At 42.8% G+C, this 24,842-nt stretch overlaps 7 protein-coding genes across 7 annotated transcripts; 4 read left to right on the top strand and 3 right to left on the bottom strand.

The window, feature by feature from the left end:
* Positions 1-5,748: 5,748 nt before the first annotated feature.
* BDB00DRAFT_402711 (uncharacterized protein) lies at positions 5,749-8,003 on the bottom strand. Its single transcript, XM_053117249.1, has one exon. It carries the CDS (start codon positions 7,730-7,732, stop codon positions 5,870-5,872), a length of 1,863 nt encoding a protein of 620 aa, XP_052985039.1. The 5' UTR covers positions 7,733-8,003; the 3' UTR covers positions 5,749-5,869.
* A 270-nt stretch (positions 8,004-8,273) lies between these two features.
* Positions 8,274-9,500, bottom strand: BDB00DRAFT_799483 (uncharacterized protein). Its single transcript, XM_053121690.1, has one exon. It carries the CDS (start codon positions 9,026-9,028, stop codon positions 8,558-8,560), a length of 471 nt encoding a protein of 156 aa, XP_052985038.1. The 5' UTR covers positions 9,029-9,500; the 3' UTR covers positions 8,274-8,557.
* Positions 9,501-10,752: 1,252 nt separating this feature from the next.
* BDB00DRAFT_925041 (uncharacterized protein) lies at positions 10,753-11,646 on the top strand (the record flags this gene model as incomplete). The annotated part of the gene is made up of 3 exons (XM_053128797.1): positions 10,753-10,907; positions 11,177-11,224; positions 11,308-11,646. Coding segments are annotated over 3 exons (303 nt in total), but the record flags the coding sequence as incomplete, so codon positions are not given.
* Positions 11,647-13,166: 1,520 nt separating this feature from the next.
* On the top strand, positions 13,167-13,931 carry BDB00DRAFT_402637 (40S ribosomal protein S30). The gene is made up of 3 exons (XM_053117248.1): positions 13,167-13,250; positions 13,381-13,499; positions 13,586-13,931. The coding sequence occupies exons 1-3, from the start codon at positions 13,248-13,250 to the stop codon at positions 13,659-13,661; spliced, it is 198 nt and encodes a 65-aa protein (XP_052985036.1). The 5' UTR covers positions 13,167-13,247; the 3' UTR covers positions 13,662-13,931.
* A 188-nt stretch (positions 13,932-14,119) lies between these two features.
* Positions 14,120-15,783, top strand: BDB00DRAFT_754378 (ornithine-oxo-acid transaminase; the record flags this gene model as incomplete). Its single annotated transcript, XM_053118754.1, has 4 exons — positions 14,120-14,181; positions 14,353-14,928; positions 14,997-15,397; positions 15,533-15,783. The coding sequence occupies 4 exons, from the start codon at positions 14,120-14,122 to the stop codon at positions 15,781-15,783; spliced, it is 1,290 nt and encodes a 429-aa protein (XP_052985035.1).
* Positions 15,784-16,232: 449 nt separating this feature from the next.
* Positions 16,233-17,503, top strand: BDB00DRAFT_799469 (ADP,ATP carrier protein; the record flags this gene model as incomplete). Its single annotated transcript, XM_053121689.1, has 4 exons — positions 16,233-16,255; positions 16,365-16,452; positions 16,553-16,850; positions 16,980-17,503. The coding sequence occupies exons 2-4, from the start codon at positions 16,402-16,404 to the stop codon at positions 17,498-17,500; spliced, it is 870 nt and encodes a 289-aa protein (XP_052985034.1). The 5' UTR covers positions 16,233-16,255; positions 16,365-16,401.
* A 6,004-nt stretch (positions 17,504-23,507) lies between these two features.
* On the bottom strand, positions 23,508-24,354 carry BDB00DRAFT_754456 (uncharacterized protein; the record flags this gene model as incomplete). Its single annotated transcript, XM_053118763.1, has 2 exons — positions 23,508-24,156; positions 24,221-24,354. The coding sequence occupies 2 exons, from the start codon at positions 24,352-24,354 to the stop codon at positions 23,508-23,510; spliced, it is 783 nt and encodes a 260-aa protein (XP_052985033.1).
* Between the last annotated feature and the right edge of the window lie 488 nt (positions 24,355-24,842).

The following is a 24,842-nucleotide window of genomic DNA, read 5'->3' as shown; positions in this document are numbered from 1 at the left end:
AAGGATCGCGAACAATGGATGACAATCTCTCAAGGGCCATGCTTCACACCGATAACACCTGCACATTGTAGACGCTCCAGGCTCCATGCACACACTCGTCCCATCTCGCTACTTGGCGATCACGATGAGTTTCGTTCTTTTCTGTTCACTGAAGCTTGCCTCTTATCGGTGTACCATATGCATAAGGGGCAAGAGTCGAGTGGGAACATTTCCGAAAGTGTGAGTAACACCAAAAATCTCTTATGATTTCATGCATGAACGGTGCTTCGGAAAGTTTTTCCAGGGCACCAATTCAGATACCATGGAAATCGCTACAAGTTCACTCCAAGTAAGTCAAAATATGCCACAGCGGCCGATTCAAAGAAAGAAGTGCCAGTGACGGCCAAGGGGCACAGCCGCAACAACCAGGTTGTCGATGAACAGAAGGAGTAGAAAGGAGAGTAGGAGCAATGTGACGTTTAAAAGAAATTATAGAGCGCGTCGTCACCTGACATTGCTCTTGTCGGCATGAGTTGTTCCTTACATCCACTACTCGAAATATGTAATTAGCAAGCATGACTTTAGCTTTTGTTTGAAATGTGAAGATAGCAGTCAGGGTATACAGGATGATTGGCAGCACATATGTAGGCAGTAGCACGGACGGCAAAATAGTTTTATGTCTACTGTGACTCGTATTACGTCGTATGTTTAAGATCGTAACCTGATGTTTTTTGAAGCCTTCGAAAGCCTTGGAAAGCTTTCCAGAGCATTTAAAGATTTCAGAAAGCGAACATGAATTTCTGGCGTATGGCTGCCAATGAACGTGCGTCAGACCTCCAACTTCTGTAAGCATTGTTCCGATTGCCACTTGGAATCACGGATTGTTGGTATAGATTCCCAAAAGACAATGCCCCCGTCATGCGCCCTTATCGATAGCCTAGGCCTTGTGTAACCTCGGTGTCGAGTAAAAGAAAAGCGCGTCAATTAAGTAGACACTTCATGAGAGCCATGTAGAAAGACGAGACTAGCGTGTACGTGTAGCCTGGAGTGTGCACTTTGCAAAGGGGAATGTCTGTGGGGTTGCAATCCCATTGCCTCGGGAGATGACAGACCCATAGTTCGGCGTGTCCAGAGTGTGCTTGTCGGTGTAACATGACATGACCTGGGTTGGCAGGTGATGCTGTCAACTCTCTTTTTTTTCCTTTTTGGGATCAGTTGACCAAGCGAACAGAAAAGATATAAAGGCACTGCATGGAAACAATTTCTGCCTCTCTCTCTTTTTCTCTCTCTCTCTTGGAATATGAAAGTCGTGAACAAAGTTTCAAGCGCCAAAAACTACACTTGCACAGTATCAACGAAGGGTAACGAAGAATCGTGCTGGTCGCGTCCAAAAGGTTGTTGTCTTGACCAGGACTAGACGTATTAGCAGCAGCAACAGCAACAGCAGCAACAGTGGCAGCATCAGCGGTAGCAGCGGTAGTGGTAGCAGCGGTAGCAGCAGCGGTATGTAGTAGTAGCAGTATGTGGTTAATAAAAAGCATTGCGCTGTATAAATCAAAAGATACGTCGTCGTTTTTCTGCTATTACGTACGCGTGTACTGTGTGTGTGTGTTTTTTTTTGAGAAACTCAAAAATCATCAGGCCTACGAGAGTTATGGTGGAGACCTGAGGCAAAGGATATGGTTATTAGACGCTAATTCGCTTCCCAACTGTTGTGACGTGTTGACTAATGCATTCACTGGTGATGAAGGCAGTTACAGTAGTGTCCGATGGATACAAGGAGTTATCGCGTATATACGTTGGTTTGCAGCGAATTGTATATGGAACATTTGGCCCCGTTGCGGCCAGTAGTAGATGCATCACTCGAGAAACGATTTCAAATAGCATGGCTAAACGACAATGTGATCGTAGAATTATGTAATACAATAAAATAGGAAAGCAGAAAGTAACCCTTTATTTTGTTATATTACTGTATTGAGATATTGATCGTTTCTTTTTTGAATACATATCTGGCGGCATATTGTCTGGTGTCGCTGGCATTTGGAATTCACATCGACCATTTTATATTATACGAACGCAACACCGTCTGTTTCACTTGTTTTCATAACGGTTTTAAAGATTTGTGGTCGATCTACCTATTATATTTAATGCAGTTCTCATGCTCGAGGAGCGTTGTGGGTCTCACGAGGCAAACATGGAATCGTATGATACTGATATGAGCAAAGCGAAAACCAATGCACTTGATCATATTATTCGCGCCCGTAATGTTTATATTCGTGGTATATGAATCGTCGCAACGTCGTGGTCCACTTGATCGCACCGAAAGATATCATTCCCATTAGACGCCCTTTCCAGGCTCTGGTACATATAATATAAGCGAGAGAGGGGATCGAAACAATCTAATTTCTTTCAAGGTGGTACAATAGCAAAGACATGCACAGAGATCGTAATCTCCCTTCGCTCCTTTCTCCCTTTTCAAAAGTAGAGAAAAACACCCACAGAAATGTTTTGCATAAGAATGTTGTTAACAGATTGATCAGACGGTTATTCACGTCAATGTACTGGCCAGTAATTCCGCTCTCGACCAAGATTATATCCATATAGGTGATAGTAGGCGGCTTTTTCGCTGTTCATGAAGTGCATCATGTTGAGTATACTTTCCACCTGCAACATATGGTGCTTTCAAAGTGTACGATCGTTTGCGATGTTGTTGCTGATGATGATGTAGTATTCACCATAGGAGTCGAAGTTCTTTGTTCTTCCATCATGTCTTTGCACTGTATATCTGCTTGCTTTGTGATTCGCTGATTCAACTCCCTAATAGGGATGCCGTTCGGGTTTAATATCCATCTTTAGTTTTCGATGTTGATCCTGTAAACAAGATACCTTCAGTGGTCTATGATAAGAAATACGACATTTATGTTACTTCCCGCACTGGGTAATAGTATCCGTTATTGTAATACATACACATCATGCTTCCTTCTTGATAATTAATAACAGGTACTAAAACAGCAGTAATACTTATCTAGATAATATAAGTGATGCTAAATTATTAGCCCAACTCGTTTATGCGTTAATATGCTCTATGTATTGCATTCTGAGAGCATAAAAACAACAGCATGTATAATTGTCTCGATCGTAGTCATCATTAGTAAGACAAACAGCATATAATAACTTAACTTTATGTCTTTTTCATAATATTTGTCGCGATTATAGCATATATAACATGCGTCATTGCAAATCATACCATACGATTATATATCAACGATTTCTTTCGGCTTCGAGCGATGGAAGAATTAGTAACAGCAGCAATACGAACAACAATACAACCAGTAAATGTCACTGTGCTACTGTCGGCGTTACTATCCAATTAACCATCAGTATCCATACAATGTGATCATGATAGCTGATTACTAAGTCATGTGCGAATGGATTGCAGCATTGCTAGCAGTATACCTGTAGGTTGAAGAGCTTACCATATCGGTAGTATTACTAAGCAAGACGATGCAAAATACTTATTAGTGTTATTATACACCATTTAGCAACCATTAAAATATACTCTTAAGGCATTTCAACAATAAAAGTCGAGCAAACATGGGCTCACCATTTTCCTTATTATGTGCGTGTGTGTCTTTTTATCTCTGCGTTTACGCACATATATATTGGTCTAGAATTATAGGCAAGAAAAAAAAGCACATTTCTGATGCCCATAACCCATCACAACGTCTTGCAAGTGCAGCTGGATGCAAGAAAAGGGAAACCTTAACCACAATATAAGTAGATCAAGACTTTGTAGTACATGCATAGTTATACACAAATATAAATTTCTTCCTGGTTTGGCTCTGACATCATTTTACATTATCCCGAGAAAAGAGAGACAAAAAGAATAGGGAAAAGAAACTAAGGGAGCGCCGAGGAGAAGGAAGGGGAGCTGATGTCTGAGGCGAAGCCATACGATGACGATATAGTTGCCAAGCCTCGCTTGAATAATTTGTAAAGAAAAAGCCACGCTATAAATAATAGAGTAACTACAGAGGATACAAGGGTAATGCTGCAGGAGAGCATGTACGTCAAACAGACGCCCGCTAAGAAAGAAAGAACAGCAGCAAAAGCACATGGGCGATAATAGTATAGCAATGTAACTACAGCATTTTTTTTCTTTCTCTTGAGCGCCTTTGCATGCTACATATAATGAGTGGAGAGAAGACAAACCAGAATGTTACATATGCACACTTTACTTTATATGGTCACACGATGCTTTCTGCAATGCAAAAAGCAGAAGAAGAGTCATGTATGTACTTTATGTGCTGATATGTATGCGCTTTTTACAAAAGTGTAAAACGAAACACAAAGAGAGAAATTAAGGTTCATATCGTGCATTGCAGCATCAAAGTACTGGAAGAAATAAACAAAAGATCCGTCACTTAATAAACATTAGCTACTCGTGACTTGTCAATGTAATAGTGTAAAGAGGAAGAAGTATCTACATGATACACGACAGCAAAACAGCAAGAAGAAAGCTGGTGTTTCTAAGTGTTGGTGATATCCTAATATGTACGCGCTTATAACGAACGAGAACAAAGAAATTAATCATGTTCTGCTAAATATAAAATAAACGTGTATCGACAGCAATGGGTTATTCAGGCTCTTTAAAAAATATTTGCTATCGTTCTCTTTGTGTTATTGAACATACTGCATATGCATACACTCGTATTTGCCCTTAGAACACGCCATTACGAACATACAAGTGCGTTGTCAAACACCCAAGAGCGACATGAAGACCCTTGTTACCGACATATAGGCGGGAATGTGAGAGACAAGGTGTCACTGTAATATTGACGATAAGGCATATTTGTACAGGTTATTTTTCACCATGGATATGATGCTGACGCAGTTCAAATCACAGTACCCGTCAAAACTATCATAATTAATCACAACCAACAGCAGCAACGAGTAACATATTATTATAGCACTCTTGGTAGCGCTTCTCATATAAACAACAGGCTCTATTGGGCTCTTTGCTATTCTTGTATGACTATGTCATGTTACAACTGTAATTTTTAGAGCAGAACCACGTAATTTATTAATACTGTAGTAGGCTTATAAAGAAAACGAGGCGCAAGAAGATGATATAATAAACTTTATCTATCAAGCGGCGCTACTAACTAATAAACTGTCATCCAGTAATAAACTGGCGTCTCGTGATGCAAGGAAGCAATAGCAAAAAAAACAGGACAGGAGAAGGACTCAAGGGGGCGCGAGAGATTCACGCTATAGCTGCAACAAGCTCGCCACGAGGCTAAGAAGAGAAGTCAGATTATAATTTGCGACTATATGCGCGCAGAAGAAGGATAAGCATGTGTCCAACATGGTCTCCGCGAAATATTAGACTAAGAGCCATTCGACACACTTCACAGAAAAGGATAGAATATTACAAATAAGCATATTGCTGCTCTACTATATCAATGTGAGGATTTTTAAGTATGAAAAGGTTGTTGATTGGGTTAGAGAAGTGTGGTTCGATACGGGGTAACAATGTTGGTTATGATGCTAAATTGATATGGTATAACTACGATCGTACAAAGCGCATTGTTGCTGTTGGTTTTGTTGTGAAGTGTGGTGGTATAAGAAAAAAGGAAATGTTGTGAAGAAATAAATGGATGACTAACGAAAGAAAAAAATAGGGGGTGAGAGGATAGAATGAGGGCGTGGTAATAGCAGTAAGTAGTACTAGTTTGATAACATATCACATCCGCTAATTAAGGAGAATAAGGAAGTGACTTTAAAATAACATTGTAGATGGCATGAATATTAAAAAAGAGACAAGTAGTTTGTGTGTCTCATTATATGACAAAGAAGCAAGTAGGGGGAGGAGGGAAGCCTTGTAATACTAAGCGGATGGTAGCGAAATATGAGACTCTATCCGGCTTGAACGGCGATCGTTCTGAAGGTGGTGATGTCCTTCGGCACTGTCATCATCCTCGTCTGCAGCTGGTGCCGGGATAAAAGACGATGATTGTTGCTGTTGTTGTGCACGAGTAGAAGAATCTCGAGTTGTTGTTGCTGCTGCTGCTACCGCGGCTGCCGCAACCGCCTCCCAATCATCATGCTGGCTGTGATCCAAAACCGTCAAATCCTGCAGAATGGTCAAAATTCGATGCATAAGAGCCCGAGACGCCTCGAGTTGGATCGCCGCATATGTCTCGACCAGATCACGCCCGATTTCCTGTAGAATATGACCATCCTGACTATGCTTCAATTGTGCATTCGAAGCGACATCCTCGTAAAACTGGCGCCCTGTACGACAAAGATGTCCGCAAAGATTGCTGATGGATACACTAGCAAAAGCTGCCGCTGAATCATCCTCCCCACTTCCTCCCGATCCAGTTGCGTCCTGATGATGATGATGATGCTGGTGCCGGTGATATTGATGACCTTGTGCTGCTGCTGTCGTCATATCATTGTCATCTTCTGTTGCGCTCGTAGTGTTGCTGTGGCGATGGTGCTGTTGTGAATGTCGGTGAGGGGTAGGAGGCGGCCCCATGGTCGCTGGTGTTGTTGGAGCGGTCGTTGCCAGGTACCGTGCTCTCGCCGAGAATACCCCTTTAAGCCGGACAAAGAAAGGCACTCGCGATTGGCGAGGTACTCGTCGTCGTTTGATGATCCCAAAAAGGATTGGATAATAGGGTCGATGCACTTGTAACAGATCTGGCCATTGCCACGGGGAGGGGATAAAGGATGGCGTTGGCATGCCTTGGATCCCTGTTTCATCCTGGATATACCATAACGAAGGTGCAACCGATCGAAACGGTACGAATGGTGGTGGTGCCGGTGCTGCTGGTGCTGCTGCTTGTGCTGCTGATGTTGGTGCAGGTAATGGATCGATCTGGCTACGTCCAATATCCCCATCGATACTACTAACATCGTCTTCGTCATCGTTGTCATCATCAACCATGCCTGCTGTTTGCTGAGACGTGCTACTGAAATAAAAGATCTGATCCTGCAGTTTTCGTAGCCGTTTTGCCAACAAGGTCAACTGCGCGAGTTGAACTTGGGCTTCGATTTGTGCTAGGTTGTGCTGGGCATTTTGAGCAAACACCGAAGCGAACCGATCACATATTCCTGCCACCTCATCCATCTGATCCTGTCGACTCATTCGACTGCACTCGAATACCAGCTGCCGCGTACCGACTGCTTTACGCTTCAGCCCCAATTGGTGGTAGTTGTGGCTGTCAATCACGACGACATAGGCTCCTTCTCGAAGCTCATAGGTGACTAGTAATGAGGTCAACAACCGCTCGATCTGTCGCGGCTTCTTCCATGCCTTGCGCAAGTTTTTTAGATTGTCAAAGAGCGCGGCCAGGTTGGCCTGTTCCTTAGCCTTCATTTCGAATGACTGCGATAGCTGCTGCCAGTCGAGCGTGAGCTGCTGCGCTCGTCCCTCGGGCAATGCCCGGATGCGACGGTGTAGACAGACGGCTTGATAGCAATCGAGCATTTCCACGCAGGTTCGCATAAGTGATTGGCGTATGCTGTCGCTATTGGGAGTCGATGTCCAGAATTCGGAAGAGTTGCGAATATGTTGAATGGTTTGTCTGATACGCTGCAGCTGCTGTTGGCTGGCTACGCGTTGCTCGAGACAAAATCGTTGCTGGGCATCAGAACAGAACGTGTCCAGTAGCACCTTGAGCTCTTGTGTAAGACTGTCGATCGTCGTTTGGTGATGGTCGACAGCGGGTGATATATTCGACATATGGTGATTGATGTGTATTGTAAATGTCGGATGGATATGGTATGCGTGTTTATGGCGGTAATGGCAGGGGAGACGAGGCTATGAAGGATATGTAATGCTGAGGGAAGGGGAATAAGAAGAGAGGAAAGGATGGAAAAAGAGGAGGATGCGGGAGGGAGGGAGAAGTTGAGCAATGATGACAATGATAATAAATAGAAAATCGCTCGTGTTGACCAACAAGAAAGGCACAGAAGAGAAGGAATGGAGGTGAAAGAAGCGTTCTTATAAAAAGGGAACGCCACAAAGCTGAGTACTACTTGCTGGCTGTTATAAACCACAGCAACGAGGGTCGAGTTTCCCAAAGAAGAACAAGGCAAAAACATAGCACAGAAAAAAGATACACACAACTCAACTCACATCGCACAACGGGCAACCATCGCACACACACGCAACACACACGCAGAGGTGGTGGGTGGGGCTACTAGTCGAATAGAGCAAAATGCATAAGCCAGTTATCATCCATCCGGTGAGTTTAGGGGGACATTGGGAGGGAGGGTGGGGGTGAGACGACTCTTTTTATTTTCTTTTGGGGGTGCTGCTTTGGAGATGCGAAGAGAACACATCGCATTTCCCGCCAACAACAATGGTGTTATTTTTTGTGTCTCCGAACAAGTTGTTCAACGGCTCAGCCAGCCAGCCAGCCAGTTAATCAGTCACAGTCAGTTTAGGGGTGGGGGCTGGTGGGGGTGTCCGAACAGTATGTCCCACCCTCATCGTGGATGCTCTCTCACTCTCTCTTGGCTTTCCGTGTTGCACCATGGCACGATGTTTCTTCTTTTCATTTCACTATCTGGACCAATCCTTTCCTCCGTGTGCGCGCTTCTCGAATGTTGTAAGCAGGTCTTGCTGTCCTGGGAGTCTAGCAGCAGTGACGCCTTTTTCATCTTCTGCATAACGCTTCTTCTTTTTCTTTGCAGGCAGTATAAATGGTAGGTGTTGTGAATGCGGTGTACGTACTGTACAAATGCTGGCTGGCGATCCCCATTGAAGAAAAGCAAAGCAGGGAAAGTGCCCAAACAAGCTAAGAATACACGGCGATCGAGTCCCAAAGAAGTTAGAGTTACACAGGGGCTTGCTTGTGGTGCCACCATTATGGCCAGCCCATCCACTTGCTTTCCTCCAAGGGAGACCTTGGGGGAGCGGGCGAGGAGGTGCTGGGGGGAGAGCACTGTAGCACGATGAGAGATGTGATAGAGAAAGAATGCGTGCAAGGGATAAGAAGGTGTGGTGGTGTGATGGTGGTACCTTTATTGACATGTCGCAGTGGTATCACTACGAAAGGTATAATGACACGGAGGTCGGTACGCTTTGATAATCGAGCTCGCTCCCCAGCTGAGGATGAAACATATTGTATCCTCTTTCGATATCTAATACTGGAAATGTGTACCTACTCCACCATCCCTCCTTCTCCTCCTCCTCTTCTTCTCCTCCTTTGAGCAAGTACTAGTTTCGTACATACATAATGCACATATACACGCCCTCAAGATGTGCTACAAGAGAGCTATATATTGTCAGTAAGCGGGGGAAATGATTAAGAGAAAGAGAGAGAAGTAAGCAGTTAGAGGCATGCCATGCATTACGGGTTCATTTATACATGAATATTACGCGTTATGCAGGCTCACAATAATGTGTGAAAGTACAGTTCTTACTCGTCGTCGTCGCTTGTAGTACACTACATCATACCACTAATCCCTCTTTCCTTTTATCTTCCTCTTAGCTTGCTTAGTCGTACAGGTTTTCGTTGATAGTGACAACGTCAACTAAGCTACTTGCGATCGTGCGACTAAGCACAGTATACTTAGTGAAACTAGTATAAAATATCCTATGTATCAGAAGGTTGAAAGGAGGTAAGTAAACTGTTTCCTCCACATATATATAAGCACTTAGATCTCGATTTGCTGTCCAATTGTTGATATTCCGAGATGGCTCTTTAACGTTACAAGATCTGGTCTTGTGTCTCCGAGTGGGCGTTTTCAACGATGCAAAAAAACTTTAAAAAAAACCTAGATGCGTCGTCATCATCACCATCGTATTCTTACAGTGTACATCATATCTACAGCACAAATATCCTCAAATATTTTGCAAACTATAAACCAGACTACTCCATGTTTGTGATGCATCACATATGTACAACTTTTTTTCTCAGTAGTTGTTGGACGGAAGAAGAAGAACAAGAATAAGCGGAATAAAAAAAAAGTGATAAACTGCGACAAGATTCATTATTCTCACAAAGTTAGGAGCTTACGACAACACACCAACCGCTTCCATGGTCGTTTGCGGTAGTAACTGTAGTACGTATAGTCTGTGTCTTCTGGTGTGCTACATTTAGCTGAGCGATATTGGGCTACAGCTCACTATGTGCCCACACCACCACTAAAATGCACTACCCATCACAACACTGACACATACACCGTGTCTTTTACTCGTCTCGGCACAGTTGTTGTTGGTGTTGCTGGCGGTGACCCTGCTCGACTAAGTGACTTAAAGCATCTATTTATCAAAGTGGGTATATCTAATATTTTATTCGTTCTTGTTGTTCCTTTATGCCTTGGATCGGGGAATGTGATACATTCTTATAAACGGTTGCTTCATTCGACATGCCAAGTTTACCACTACCACGTACCTCCTAGCTTCTTTTTCTGTAAGTCTAGCTGTAATGCTAAATACGTACCCAACTATACTGTCCGTTCTCAATCTAAGTTGTTCTTAGTTTATGTTGTTGGCCTCACAAGTGTTTTTTCCCGACTTGGCACAGACCCGGATTGACCATGCCGAAGTGTTCCGGTAGATTTCTCTTCTTGGGGGAGCTCCCTTGAACTTTTATCCATTGATTAATCTAACGCAACATCATCCGGTGTATCAACTACACGTATCCAAAAAAACACGCGGACAAGGGAGAGCAAATTTTGGGCAGTTGCCTACAGAAATAGGTTTAAGCCTCCTAGATAAGGTAGACCCTCCTTTCGGTCTCCAGAGCCGATACTTCTTTTGGTACCTCCTACCTTTCCTCTTTTTTTATCCCCTCTCCCTGTTTTAAAGAACTTTGTCATGCACGAGCATGGATTTCCGGCACCAGCAGCAGTATACAGTCACCAACAACGATAGTAGTAGTAATAGTAGCAGTAACAGCAACAATGTATGCTATGTAATAATTATAATCGAGCTGGATAGTACCTATTTCTATTTACTACCTCTTACTGCTCAATATCTTATTTCTCGACACGATACGTGTTGCAAGCCTATCACCACTATACAATTCTTATTTTTCCCCTACCACCATTTTTATCGAGGAGCGTTAAAAGCGATCCTAATTATCATCTTCGCAGCCGTTGTTTCGCTTTCGTCGTTGCATGCATGTCACTTGCTAATCAAGCAGTATTTTCACCTTTTATATATTTAAAAAAGACTTACTTTAGACATACATATTGCGCCGACATATCACCCCGTAACTGGGTAAGTATTAATAGTATCAAACACTCTCATTTAGTGATCAGTTGCTGTTTTTTTAAAATTGTTTGTTCACCTCTATAATCCAGACGTCAACCATATAAGAAACCCGTTAAGAAGGTTTTCCTACCGGTTTTTCTAGAAAATTTTCTTTCTCCAAGATTTTTCTGTACATTGTATGGATGTTGATGGACCATGGAGCAGCACACTTGTAATATGCTATAAGTTATCTTCACTTTGGGATCATATCCTAAATCACTAGGAATGATCCCACCTGGTTTCCCTTTCGCATGGACACAAGTAACATATCAATGATCCTCAGATTTGAATTACACCCTGCTCGGTTGCACGAGCGCAAAAGACAGGAGGAACGAAAAGGAGAACAAAAGGAGAATAAAGGAACAGAGGAGACATCCCGTGTTGGCCTGGGCTTTTTTTTGTAGTCTTGGCTTATATAAATGTGGCATTTAGAAGCTAAGAGCTACATAATGCTGGCACTGCTGCTGCAAAAAGATTTGATAATCAACATACAGTACTTAGCTAAGTAGGTTATGCGAATGATTGAACCACATTATGCATACTAACCCTTTCAACGAGCTGAGGCAAGAGTCATATTCTCACTCTCTTTTTAAAAGTCTATAAAACTTATTACAGCTGAACAGCTTCCCCATTAGATCGATGGTATCATTAATGGCAACTTTCTTGAAAGGTAGAAATGTCATAAGAGGAGAAACGCGAATCGCGTACTATTCGTGGGGTATTCAATATGCAGGAACCGTACATGTAATGTATCGCCGCCGCTGATTTCCCATAGCACGATGTGGTGCTTTTTAGTTTGGCGTATGTATGTGTTATGCGCAGCCGCCGACGCCGCATTGCTGATAGATAAAATCTTTAAATTTATGCTACGCGCTGCTCGCAGCAACGGCGACATACGCATTCATGATGTTCCATTTCTTTCTCTATTTCTTAGGTTGTGACGTGCACTCAATAGATAATACTACTATACCACCTTCTTCGAGAAAATGCTTTTGCTACGTTACGAGAAAGGACCTGAAAAGCGCATCGGTCCTCTTCTTTTTTCTCACTGTATGTGGAGTAGCTGCTATCATGGTGCATGCCCTTTTGAAATACGATAAGTGATACATTAGAATGGTCTATCCTTAATGCCTAGGAGGACATTTGCGTTTCGAAACGACAGTATTCGCAGCTTGTTTCTGGTTTAAAATCAACTTATACAGCAAAGTGCTTGGAAAGCGATAGAGATCATATATAAGCACTATAAAAAGGATTCCAATTTTTTAGTCTCTTATCCTGATCGTATACAGCTTTCTCCTTCTACTAAATTGCTTATCACGCTTAGAGTCTTGCGCATATCATCTACATATCTTTAATCTTGTGAGTTTGCGATTTAGCAAACCGCTTGCTTGGAAAGAAAAACAAGTCAAAAGATTGATAGTCCTCAATGATAGTAGTGTGTTACTATACACTCAACACAACTGTTATATTTGTGTCTCATATCATGATCTGCACAAAACAGGTGTCGTATGATTCTTATATCAAAGCGGTTATGTATGGAAATATTTTTATCACACGAAAAACAAGTTATTAAGCAGCGACAACGGGTTTACCTTTTTTGATTTCCCGAACATAAGATACTCTATAGCGTCTCAGAAAATTGATGGCAGTCGGTAGCTTGGGCGTATAATGACGGAGGGGGAAAACGTATGATAAGTTGTCGATCACTTGTTTCTCATAAGATTGAAGTAATGGAGGTATCATACTGTTACAGTATTAGGAAAACAACTTTTCCCCATTGATATTGCAGTGCCAATTATCATTTGTATGCCAAGAATGGATCACGCAGCTGCCATCGACGTGTCGCAGTTACTCATAATATGACGGGGGGGAGGATAGTTTGATCCGACATGTAATAAATCGTGTGTGGCTTGTATATCTGAGGGACGGAGCATATGGGATCGGTCAGTAGCAAAATTTTTTGAGCCTCTTTTTTCCACCAAATTACATCATGGTACCTATCGCTAACATTTCGATTTTTTCTCAAAGCGATTCGTTTATACGTATTCTAAAGACTGTGTCACTATATTTGGTTACCCAACGACTTACCGTTTTACTTTTCGCTCACCAATCAAATGGTATAGGGTAAAGTTCACGGTTCGTTGGCCCGTGCCGGTAAGGTCAAGTCGCAGTGCCCCAAGGTTGCTAAGCAAGAAAAGAAAAAGCCTTTGACTGGTCGTGCTAAGAAGAGACAAACTTACAAGTAAGTTGAAAACGAACTTGCTGTGAAAGGAAGTGGCATGTACGATTTCAACGGTAATACTAATTTATAACAATTCAAATAATTAGCCGCCGCTTCGTCAATGTCACCACTTCTTTCGGTGGCAAGCGCAGAATGAACCCTGCTCCCACCCAGGGCCCTTAAACGAATCTTTTTGACTACGCCTCTCTCGCAATACATCAAACAAGAACGTTGACAATTTCACTGTAAATGATGAATAAATCGTTAATTTTGAAATGGCCTCGACAACACTTTCTGTTGGTACCACAATGGGATATAGAGTTATTACTGTGTAAAGAAGCAGTGGTAGCTGTAGTAGGAAGGTGGATGAAGCAGATGTGTGTATGCGTGTATATGCTCTACCCGGTGACGTAGTAGGAATGAAACCTTAATATATACTGCGTATGTATGCACTGCGACAGTGTGCCATGGATTTTCTGCTCCAGATCTGGTGAGATTGCAACCCGTAGTAATGGTCGAGAAATCATTCGTCACTCGTGGGAAAAACCGCTGCTGCATATATAAACGATATGATATGTCGCTTTGTTTTTTTCCTTTTCTTTCTTTTTTCTGTCTTCTCTTTATCTTTTGATTCTATCAAAATGGCCGCAGCATCTTCGAGCGCACAAGCATTCCAATACGAAAAAGAGTATAGTGCTCACAAGTAAGTAAAGATAAGACGCGATAACATCCTTTCATACGGGCACATTTGGCTTCACCGCATTTACGCGGGTGTATGAGTTCAGTGGATGGTGGCTGTTTGTGTTTTATGTAAAAAAAGGCCCTAATGCCTTATTCGACTGATTTTGACAATAATTTGCGTATCAATCACAAGCTACCATCCACTTCCTGTCGTTTTCTCCAAAGCCGAAGGCGCATGGGTATGGGATCCCGAAGGCAACAAGTTCATGGACTTTTTGTCCGCCTATTCTGCAGTGAACCAAGGCCACTGCCATCCAAAAATAGTGAAAGCACTGTGTGACCAGGCCTCCAAACTGACGTTATCTTCGCGGGCATTCTACAATGACGTATTTCCTGCATATGCAAAGTACGTTCATGACTATTTTGGCTACGACATGGTTCTGCCCGTCAACACAGGTGCCGAGGCTGTTGAAACCGCCATCAAGCTTGCTCGTAAATGGGGTTATGTCAAGAAGGGCATCCCGGAAAACAAGGCTATTGTTCTAAGCTGTGAAAACAATTTCCACGGTCGAACCACTGGTGTCATGAGCATGAGCACTGATCCGGAATCTTATGCCGGCTTTGGCCCCTTTCTACCCCTGGTCGGTCCCAATACCGCCTCTGGCAAGCTGATCCGCTACAACCACCTTGAAGACTTGAAGGCTGTTTTGGAGGAACAAGGCGAACATGTAGCTGCATTTCTTGTTGAACCAATCCAAGGCGAAGCTGGGTACGCGCAAAATGAGGGAGAAGGCGTGGGGGAGAATAAGCGTCAGCTGACTATTTTCTTTTCATCAGTATCATGGTGCCCGATGACGGTTATCTGAAGGAATGCTACGATCTTTGCAAGAAGCACAATGTGTTGTTCATTGCGGATGAGATCCAAACCGGCTTGGCTCGTACAGGCAAAATGCTCTGCTCCGAGCACGATCAAGTACGTCCCGACATGGTGCTGCTTGGCAAAGCATTATCCGGTGGTGTATATCCTGTTTCTGCCGTGCTGACAGACCGTGAGGTGATGTTATGCATCAAGCCTGGTGAGCACGGATCCACTTATGGCGGTAACCCATTAGGCTGTGCTGTGGCCATGTCAGCTCTTCAAGTCATCAAGGATGAAGATCTGGTCAACAGGGCTGCGGAATTGGGTGAGATCTTCAGAAGCGAGCTGCGGAAGATCGACAGTCCATTGCTGCAGACAGGTAAATTTACTGGACTGTGCTGATAACTACGCGCGCGTGTCTCTGTGTGTGTGTGGTGTGCATATTGCAATGATCCCGGACTAAAGTTACTAATCTTCTTCAATACCTCCTGCAATCCAACAATACATCAAACAGTTCGTGGTCGTGGTCTGTTGAATGCCATTGTTATTGATGAATCCAAGTCAGACAAAACCGCATGGGAACTTTGCTTACTTCTCAAATCTCGAGGTTTACTTGCCAAGCCGACGCATTTCAACATCATCCGTCTCGCTCCACCGCTGGTGATCAGTGAAGAAGACATCCGACTCTCAGTTAAGATCATTGACCAAGCATTGAAGGATATCGTGACCATGAAGAAGGAGTCTATTCCAGGCATCGACGCATAGTAGCTTAGCTTCCCCACATGACAGCGTTTTGTTGAGGTGGATTTCGAAACAAGAAAGAACACAAGTGGGGAAGAAGACGTTGGATTTCCCTTTCTTGCGAAGACCACCAATCCTAGGTTTTAGTCTCTTATTTGGATAAAAACCCTTAATCATGCTGTAATAAAAGAACCAAGGCAATTCCCTCCATTTCATGATCCAAAGAAGTCCATCTGTGATGCCGATATGCATAATGTGTATGTGCGAGTATGTTTAATCATATTTAAGGAAAGCCATTCAGGGTCAATAAGTACCGGTAACCGGAAGAAGTCGTAAAGCAAAAAATGTCTGAAATCCAACCAAGGAAAAAATTTGATGTTCCCCAGCCTTTCCGCTGATATATAAGCCAGCTCCGTCGATGCAATCCATTGTTTTCCTCCCTTTTCCTCCACCCTACTCTACCATGTCTGAGAAGAGCCAGAACCAATTCGTCGTTGTAAGTTTCGCGCTATTTATGAGGCATGAACGAGTTTAATAGTCATGGGGACTATCACCAAATGCTGGTGACTGTAGCGATCCAGAACCATGCTTACTTTTTGAAAAAGATATTGATGCACCTTTTTTTTGCAACAGGACTTCCTTATGGGTGGTGTTTCCGCTGCCGTCTCCAAGACCGCTGCTGCCCCCATTGAGGTGCGTATATTGCTAAAGTCATATTTCTAGGACGATAAAAAGGCGATATGATCATATGGATGTTGACGATGTTTATGGTTTTTGCTTTGAATGTCTATAGCGTATCAAGCTCTTGATCCAGAACCAGGATGAGATGATCAAGCAGGGTCGTCTTGCCTCGCCCTACAAGGGCATTGGCGACTGCTTCTCCCGTACCATGAAGGACGAAGGTTTCGTCTCTTTCTGGCGTGGTAACACTGCCAACATCATCCGTTACTTCCCTACCCAGGCTTTGAACTTAGCCTTCAAGGAGAAGTTCAAGCGTATGTTCAACAAGGACAAGAAGAAGGATGGCTACTGGGCCTGGTTCGCCGGTAACTTGGCTTCCGGCGGTGCTGCTGGTGCATCGTCGCTCTTCTGTAAGTGTTACTTTTTGTTTTCTTACGAAAAAATCAAGGGGCGGAGTGAAATGCATAGATAAGGAAGTGGTTATTATGCTGGTCTGTGTTAGGGAAAAATATTTACGCCGATTTTCTTTCCTCTTACAGTCGTCTACTCGCTCGACTATGCTCGTACCCGTTTGGCTAACGATGCCAAGGCCTCCAAGGGTGGAGGTGAGCGTCAATTCAACGGTTTGGTCGATGTCTACCGTAAGACTCTGGCCTCTGACGGTATTGGCGGTTTGTACCGTGGTTTCACCATCTCTTGCGTTGGTATCATTGTCTACCGTGGTTTGTACTTCGGTATGTACGATTCGCTCAAGCCTGCTCTTCCCGAGAACCTCCAGAAAAACTTCTTGGCTTCGTTCTTGCTTGGCTGGGTTGTCACCACCGGTGCTGGTCTGGCTTCGTACCCCATTGACACTGTCCGTCGTCGTATGATGATGACCTCCGGTGCTGCTGTCAAGTACGACTCCTCCCTCCACGCTTTCCGTGAAATCGTCGCCAAGGAAGGTTATAAGTCCCTCTTCAAGGGTGCTGGTGCTAACATTCTCCGTGCCATCGCTGGTGCTGGTGTCTTGTCTGGTTATGACGCTCTTCAGGAACTCATGTATGGCAAGAAGTTCTAAGTTATTATATAATAACCTAAATAGTTCTTTATTTTATCCCCTGTGTATAGTACACTTTTTTCTTTTCGCGTTCATATATTAAACTAAAAGAGACATTGGCTTTTCGTACACTTTATGCTTTTCTTACTATTGATTACTATCCCTATCACGGATTGTACGGGGAAAGAATAAGGTTGGAGTAAACTGTTGATTGCGTTAAATCGCTTACTCGCCAATCGATAAGGATTATACTATCGTTTCCTAGTTAACATAAACGCTACTTATTCATCTTATTTCGGTGTTCCCTGACTCTAGTTTGTGAGCGATCACCATTTCGACTCATAAATGAAAAGATCGCTGAAGCGGATAGTAACGTACCAAGAGTAGATATACTCACATCCTTTTTACCGTCCTTTTTCATCATATGCATGAGTATATATTGCTCACGACCACTAATAACTGTGACGACTCAGTTATTAGTTTCTTCTTATCATAGACTATAAAGCGAATGCGCCCTATGCAAGCAAAAAAGAATACAAAACGATACTCACAACGGCGATAAAAAATACTATTAGAACAACGCCCGCGTCTGCTGGTTGAAAGAATGAATTGCCCAGTATTTTAAGAGCGGGATAAGCAACAAGCGTCGTATGTGTAGCTGTATCGTTGGGGCCGTACATTTGAAGCATACATCGTGGTCATCGACTATGCGAAGGATTCGCCAGCTGAGTCGCAAATACAGCGCATATGATGTTTGTTTCGACGACAGTACTAAACTTGCCCAAAGTGGTCTTGACAAGCACGCCACCAGTTATATAAGCCCTTTAAACAGATGTATCCCTGTTTGACAAAACGTGGATTGTTGGTAGACAATATATGTTTTAAGAAGAAAAGATGGAAATACAGTGGGAGTCAAAAATGAGAAAATCATTGTTAACTGAACTCACACCCTTTTACGTTTGAGATATAGTCTAGACTCCCGTTTGGATGTAATAATGATAGATCGCGGGCTAGCCGATTATTGGGTCCTTTAAAGTTCAAATGCCGTGATGATACAGGATACTGTCTTACTGGAGTAAAGAGTCATTTTCGCCTCGGTCAGTGACTTCCTTGATACAGTGTCATCTTAGTATGTGGAGGATTCTAATCATGCATTTTTGACAGGTGACGACTGGTGGAACGAATATTTGGGAAGTACATGGTGGGCTTCGTGCATATAATCAATTGCTGTACGAAGAAGTTTACTACTTTTTGTCGAGTAGGCAGTCGGCTCGAACAAAAATCTCAGAAGCCGCGTTTGGTCTCCTCAGTGGTGCAGATGCTGAATTTCATCAGAACATGTCGTTCGTGTATGATAGCTGGTGAAAGCCGAAAATCATAATACTTTAGTATGCCAGGAACAGCAGGCCAGAAACGGCTCGCTGTAGGTTTTGTAAAGTCGAGGACCCCATCCTTACAATCGTTGCTCTCTAAATACGCGCCAATGCATCTGGGAGAGACAACAGGTTGCCGAGTCATATGTATTATCGCATACATATCAATATTATTACTGATTCAAACAAATGTATAAGGCAATGATATGAGCATATATGACTTGATAACATATGTAAAAATAAAGAGATATTGTGTGCTGCTTACCATCGGGTATCATCGCATTGGGCCTGTAGAATAAGGGCTCACCACGTTGGTACAATTTTGAGAGCCTCTTGAATAATTTTAGTTTGCTGTAGGTAGTTGATAGTTTGTTGTGGTAGGTTTCTAGCTCAAAGTCCATACTGGAGTTCTCTTTGCGGCGGCTGCAACTGAGGCTGTTGAACTTGCTGACTGCATGTTGCTATCTGTCCTCCTGGTGCTGGTTGGTTCCTTCTCTCAGATCCTTTTCTGCGAGGTCCATTCAAAGTTCGTTTTTCCGTTAACAAAGCATCTGTTGGGGAATCACGACCTGCTTGAACCACAAATTTGTTAAGAATAAGTGTGCTTACATCTTATTCGTGGTCTTTCTTCGTGGTTACTATCTCTAGATAATACGGCAAATATGACAATGGCTACAACAACAGAAAAAGAATAGCTGGCTTTTGGCGTTGTACTTCTGCTGCTTTTTCTGGCATATCGTAGCGATCCCAAAAAGTGCTAAGCACTGTTTCGTACAGATTCGCAAAAAACACACTGTCACTGTCAACGTCCATGATGAGGTAGTCACTGAGCACCTTTTAAACGAGATCGATTGTGCTCCAGTTGAGGAAAACGTGCGCAGAGAGATAAACGTGGATCGCCGTTTCTATTTGACTAGTGCTTTCATTTAGCAAACGCAAACTGAAATGTATAATGAATGAGTTGCTTTTATGAGAAAAAGAGAGGCATGTCAGTGTGGTGTATCTAAATGGTATTTTCGACAGGGAAACCTGATCACTTTCTCAGCCTGTTGGCCCATCCTCACATACTGATTTCTCATGGAATGGATCACTGATTGGGGCACGAGCAATCATTTCTAAGCATATATGTTGGAGACACCTGTAGTTACTGATGAAATCTTCTCAATTTTATGTTAACAACGTCATTAACATTTGGAATCAGTCTCACGCAATGAAACAAAGTACGTTGGTTACCTATGTTTTGGTGGTACAAGGCTTAACGTATTTTATTTCAGATTCCATGATCACAATCACGTTCTACTTATGCGTGCTCATAGAATTATATAACTCATGGTGAACACGTCGACTGCAAGTGCAAAAGACCAGCACCTCAGTGAAGAGAACCGAAAGTTTGGGCGCCCCAGGTTGATGTTAATCTTCGAATTGCCTTGTGTGAGCTTTGTTATTGAAGAGCAGGTATACTTTGAGAGTTATCCACCTATTTTTTTTGGTCTATTCTTTCTCCTTTTGCGTTAGATGACCTGCAATACATTCTATCATTCATTGTCTTAATTCTTTTTTCTTTTGTGTTGAATGACATGCTATAGTTGCTGTCATTCATCATCTTTATTCTTTCTTTGGCGTTGGATGAGTTGCAATAGGTTCGCAGTAGAAACTGAAAAAATAGAATAGCAATCATGTTACAACGCGCCTTCCTCTTTTTGAAACTGGCAATTTGCAGGCGATTAATTAGTCGTTTACTTTTTTGGTTGAAATGCTGTGCATATATAAGGCGACTGTAGCATACTTGTAGGATAACAACAAATTGATGATCATGTATTTGAGTATTTATGAGGCACTACATGCTATCTGTTCAGTCAAATCATTCCTCAGATGAAAACTATGAGCTTGCTCTTCTTGCTGTTCATGGATAATATGAATGGATGAAAAATGAAAGAAGGCTTTAATGCATGTCAAAACCATGGGATACGGGTAACTGCATGCTTGTTGTTTGTGGCTATGCTACAGTGCTTTCCCAATTTTTTCAACCTTGACTTTTTCAGACTCGGGATATTCCAAGAAATTTCTGGGAACGAGTAAGACCTCGTTACTTTTCCTTTTCAAATCAATCTTCATCATTAAACTATACATGGGGTGAGTACTTAATATTTTTTAAGGGCTTCAACACGGCTTCTTCATGCATGCGTATATACTTTTATGTTCTATCAGGTGTGTGTGTAATAAAAAAGAAAGTCAGGGTGATTTGTTTGGTGAATTGCTCTCTGCAAAGTTTATCTCTGACGAAACCTCGGTCAGGGCAAAGGATAATTGGAAGCCTCTCATAAAGTTACGGGCATTGTCTGGATTCCTTTACTCTAACAACGACCAGTACATTTATTGAAGAACAGCGTGCTATACTATGGTAGAGAATATTAAGCTAGTATTTATATTGTCAAGCAATTAAAGAAACATGTATTAGTATCAAATTCAAATGGTAAATTATGAGAAAGCCTCGGTAAATTGATATAAGTTTAACCATAAGATTGCTGCTACTACCCGGCTCTCGGTGAAACTCAATCCCGCCGTTTTTCAAGACTGCTCAGGAATGACAGCCTTGAAATAAATCGGGGACCACTGTATCTGTCCACTATACAGTGCTTCCAATAAGCAATGTCGCGGACAGTCAAAATTGATGTCGCTAGCCAATCAAAATCGATTTCGTTCGCTGAACAAAATCAAATTCGCGTTGTCAGAAAGGGAAGTCGTATTTTTAAAAATCATGTCGCTTGCTATTGAAAACGATGTCGTGTCACAATGATTTCTTGGCACTCGAAAAACTACAAAAGCAGATGTTTCCTTTTTTCAAGACGTGATATTTTTCTTCAATTCTTTACATTTAACTTGAGTACAATATTTTTATTTGAAGATGGGCATGGAAATGTCGTTGATGAGAATGGTGGTCCTGAGCCGATGGAGTATATCGTTGATCAGGATGAATTTGTTGTTGAGGCGATTGCGACTCATTCTGAATACTTAAAAAACGCACCCTCTAAAGAATCTTCACCAGCTTGCCCAATGTTGATAGAAAAACCAAAAGTGAAGACATTCGTATGAAAGAAGCAGACACAAAACGTGATTATGTGCGCTACACTGTTCAGGATAAGGTTCGATTTTTTGACCTGAAGATTGAAAAGTGTATGAGTGCATCAGCTGCAGCGAAGCAGTTGGGTATTCACGTTCGAACTGCTCAGAGATGGGTTAAGCAGTACACCATGTGTCCTGATAGCATTTTTGAGACTTGTAAACAGATTAGTCGTAAATGTATCTTGACCGAAGAACATCAAACAGCTCTTGTTGATTTCATTGACGCTAATCCCTCTGCTGCTGTCACTGAAGTGACTGAGCATTTGTTAAAGCGATTCAATGATCTCAAAGTTTCACGTAGCACGGTTTATAATTTCATGAGAAGCGAATGTAACCTTTCGTTGAAGAAAGCTGACTTCCATTCTGTCGAAAGAAACAGCCCAGCAAAGATTGAGGAGCGATATGATTGGGTTTGCAAATGGGAAAATACAGGCATGAATTTTCTGACGAATTGCGTGTTTCTTGACGAGTCTGCCTTTGATATCAATATGAAACGCTCAAGGGCTTGGTCCAAAAAAGGCACGCGTGCCATTGTTACCAGGCCTACTACGCGAGCAAACACAACGTCTATATTAGGGGCTATCTCTGCTGCAGGTTTGATTACAGTCGGTGTAAAGAAACCGAGACCTGCGAAGAAGAGAAAGGCTGAAGGGTATGTAAGTTCAGGGACGGTGACAGGCCACTATATCAGCTTCTTGAAAATTACTCTTGATGAAATGGACAAGCATCCGCATATGAAAGGCCACTATATAGTCATGGATAATGCGCCCATCCATACGCATGAAAATATAAGGAAGTATATTGAGTATCGAGGATACAAATGTGTGTACCTTCCCCCTTACTCTCCTGAGCTTAACCCAATAGAACAATTCTGGGCAGTGGCAAAGAGTAAGGTTAAGCGTCATCGGTTTTTGCAGGAAGATACTTTGTCAAAAAGAATCACGGAAGCCTGTAACAGCGTGGAGAAAAGTCATTTCAGAGGCTTTGTTTCGCATTCTTACAAGTGCTGGGATAAATGTCGAAATAAAGAATCCGTATAATAAGCTCCAATGACTTCAAACCCAATAGAATTCAGGTAAGTAACATGCAAAAAAAAGTAAAAGAAAATAAAAACGTTCCGTGCCACGCTCAAAAAATCAAGTGTATTTTTTTATTTCATTAACCAACATGAACTTCCGGAGATCAAAGTCGCAATAAAAACATCTCAGTATGCCACGAAAAAATTACAGTGTCATGAAAAAAGTTAGACAGTATCGTTCATAGTGAGCCATTTTCAAATTTGCAGTGTCGCCCGATTCAAGCTCGAATGTCGTTCAAAACTGTGCCTTACAAGTCCTTGATCTATGGATTGATGCTCAACATACATGGATCCTTGCAATCAAATACAAAGTACACTAGAAATTTTATTTCAGGTCGCACGTAGCACGGTGATTCACTGTTTCCTTTTGAAAAGTCAGGCATATTATTGACACGAAATGAATTGATGGCAGCATCAGATCCTTGGCATGTGGGGATATATACGAAGGATCCATTTAATCAAAGCGCAGGGCGCAGAAGCGGTGGCTATTTTTGGTTGAATCAATCAAAGAGTAAATGGAGGGATGAGTGGGGCGGCGTTTATCTTGCCATGAGTGAGTGTCACGGACAGGTCGGCACAAGCGCCAAAAGGTATCAGATAGGATCATCAATGTGCGCATATTTTTCAAGGACACGAATGTTGCTAGTTCTTCCAAAGATCGAGGAAATGTAAGCTGTGCAAGTTCTTGCATCACATAGATTCCATCGTGGCGGAGGCGAATCAGAAAGAAGGTAATATGAAAACCATGCACCTGGAAGGTCAGGGCGGCTTCCAATGCATTGGTATCAATGGTATCTTTGGCTAGCGTTGCCAAACGCAAAAGATCGTGGCATAGCGCGTGGTTATCGGTGGTGGGGCGTGCAATTTTGACCTCTCCATATCCAAGACTGGATCCGAAGTCGCGCTGCCGCAGCTTGGAGATTGTGGCGTCAGGGCGCATCTCGCCATTTTCATCAGATGTGACATTCGACCAGCGCAGGAGCACTCTTCTGTCAGGATCAGAGAGTAGCGATGCCAAGATGGGATCAAAGTACATGGTGAAAAGCTCACATTCCCCAATAGTTAGCTTGTTTTTTATGGCAACGAGCGGCAAGCGGCGCATCCTATAGAAGAATTGTTCAGTTTTGGCACAGGCTTTCACCCACCACTAGTCAATGATGGCCTTACGCTGCTGAAATGCCCCGCACCAAAGATCGTCCAAGGGGGCACAAACTTTTTCCGAGCATCAAAAGCTCAATATCTGCATCATCCTTGGCAAGCTGGTTGGAATCGACGTTGTCGATGATCCGAGCCAATTTCATGCATGCATCGTCGCTGATATCCACCTTGAAATCCATGCATTCGGTCAAGAGATTCTTGTTGAGATCGTCCAATAAATCTTCGGTAAAAGTATCGATGCAAAGCGGGCTGTGTTGACTCGTACACAAGAGAAAAATATTTGACAGGGCCAACAGCTCGTGCACAGATGGCTCGATAAAGAGCAATCGGCTGGTTGTGATTCTGGCGACAGCTTGCTTGAAACTCGTAAATCGTTCAGCCACGTTTGTGCCTCGATACATCCATGGCTGCAAGGGGATTGGGTTTCGGACATCATCCAGTATGGTGTCTGAAGTAGAGACGAAAATATCCTGATCGTGATCCGTTGGTGTAGTATCGGTAGTGGCTATTGGGGCGTGTGGTGTGGGTGTCGTGGATTCGGAAAACGCTTTGCTTGCTGTAGCATCATCTGCGAGAGACGAATCAGACGTATCTGGCGCTGCTGATGCTTTCCTTGGTTGCATGTTGAGCA

Source organism: Zychaea mexicana, assembly GCF_025766255.1.
Source record: "Zychaea mexicana strain RSA 1403 chromosome Unknown BDB00scaffold_4, whole genome shotgun sequence".
Taxonomy (NCBI): domain Eukaryota; kingdom Fungi; phylum Mucoromycota; class Mucoromycetes; order Mucorales; family Lichtheimiaceae; genus Zychaea; species Zychaea mexicana.
Note: the sequence above shows the minus strand (reverse complement) of the source record. Positions and strands in the feature narration are given on the sequence as shown.

What these genes read in the sequence shown, in the direction of transcription:
- BDB00DRAFT_799483 (XM_053121690.1), bottom strand. Translation starts at nt 9,028, where the DNA reads ATGTCAATAAAGGTACCACCATCACACCACCACACCTTCTTATCCCTT.
- BDB00DRAFT_402711 (XM_053117249.1), bottom strand. Translation starts at nt 7,732, where the DNA reads ATGTCGAATATATCACCCGCTGTCGACCATCACCAAACGACGATCGAC.
- BDB00DRAFT_402637 (XM_053117248.1), top strand. An exon ending in AAGAAGAGACAAACTTACAA is followed by an intron (nt 13,500 to 13,585) that starts GTAAGTTGAAAA and finishes TCAAATAATTAG; the next exon opens with CCGCCGCTTCGTCAATGTCA.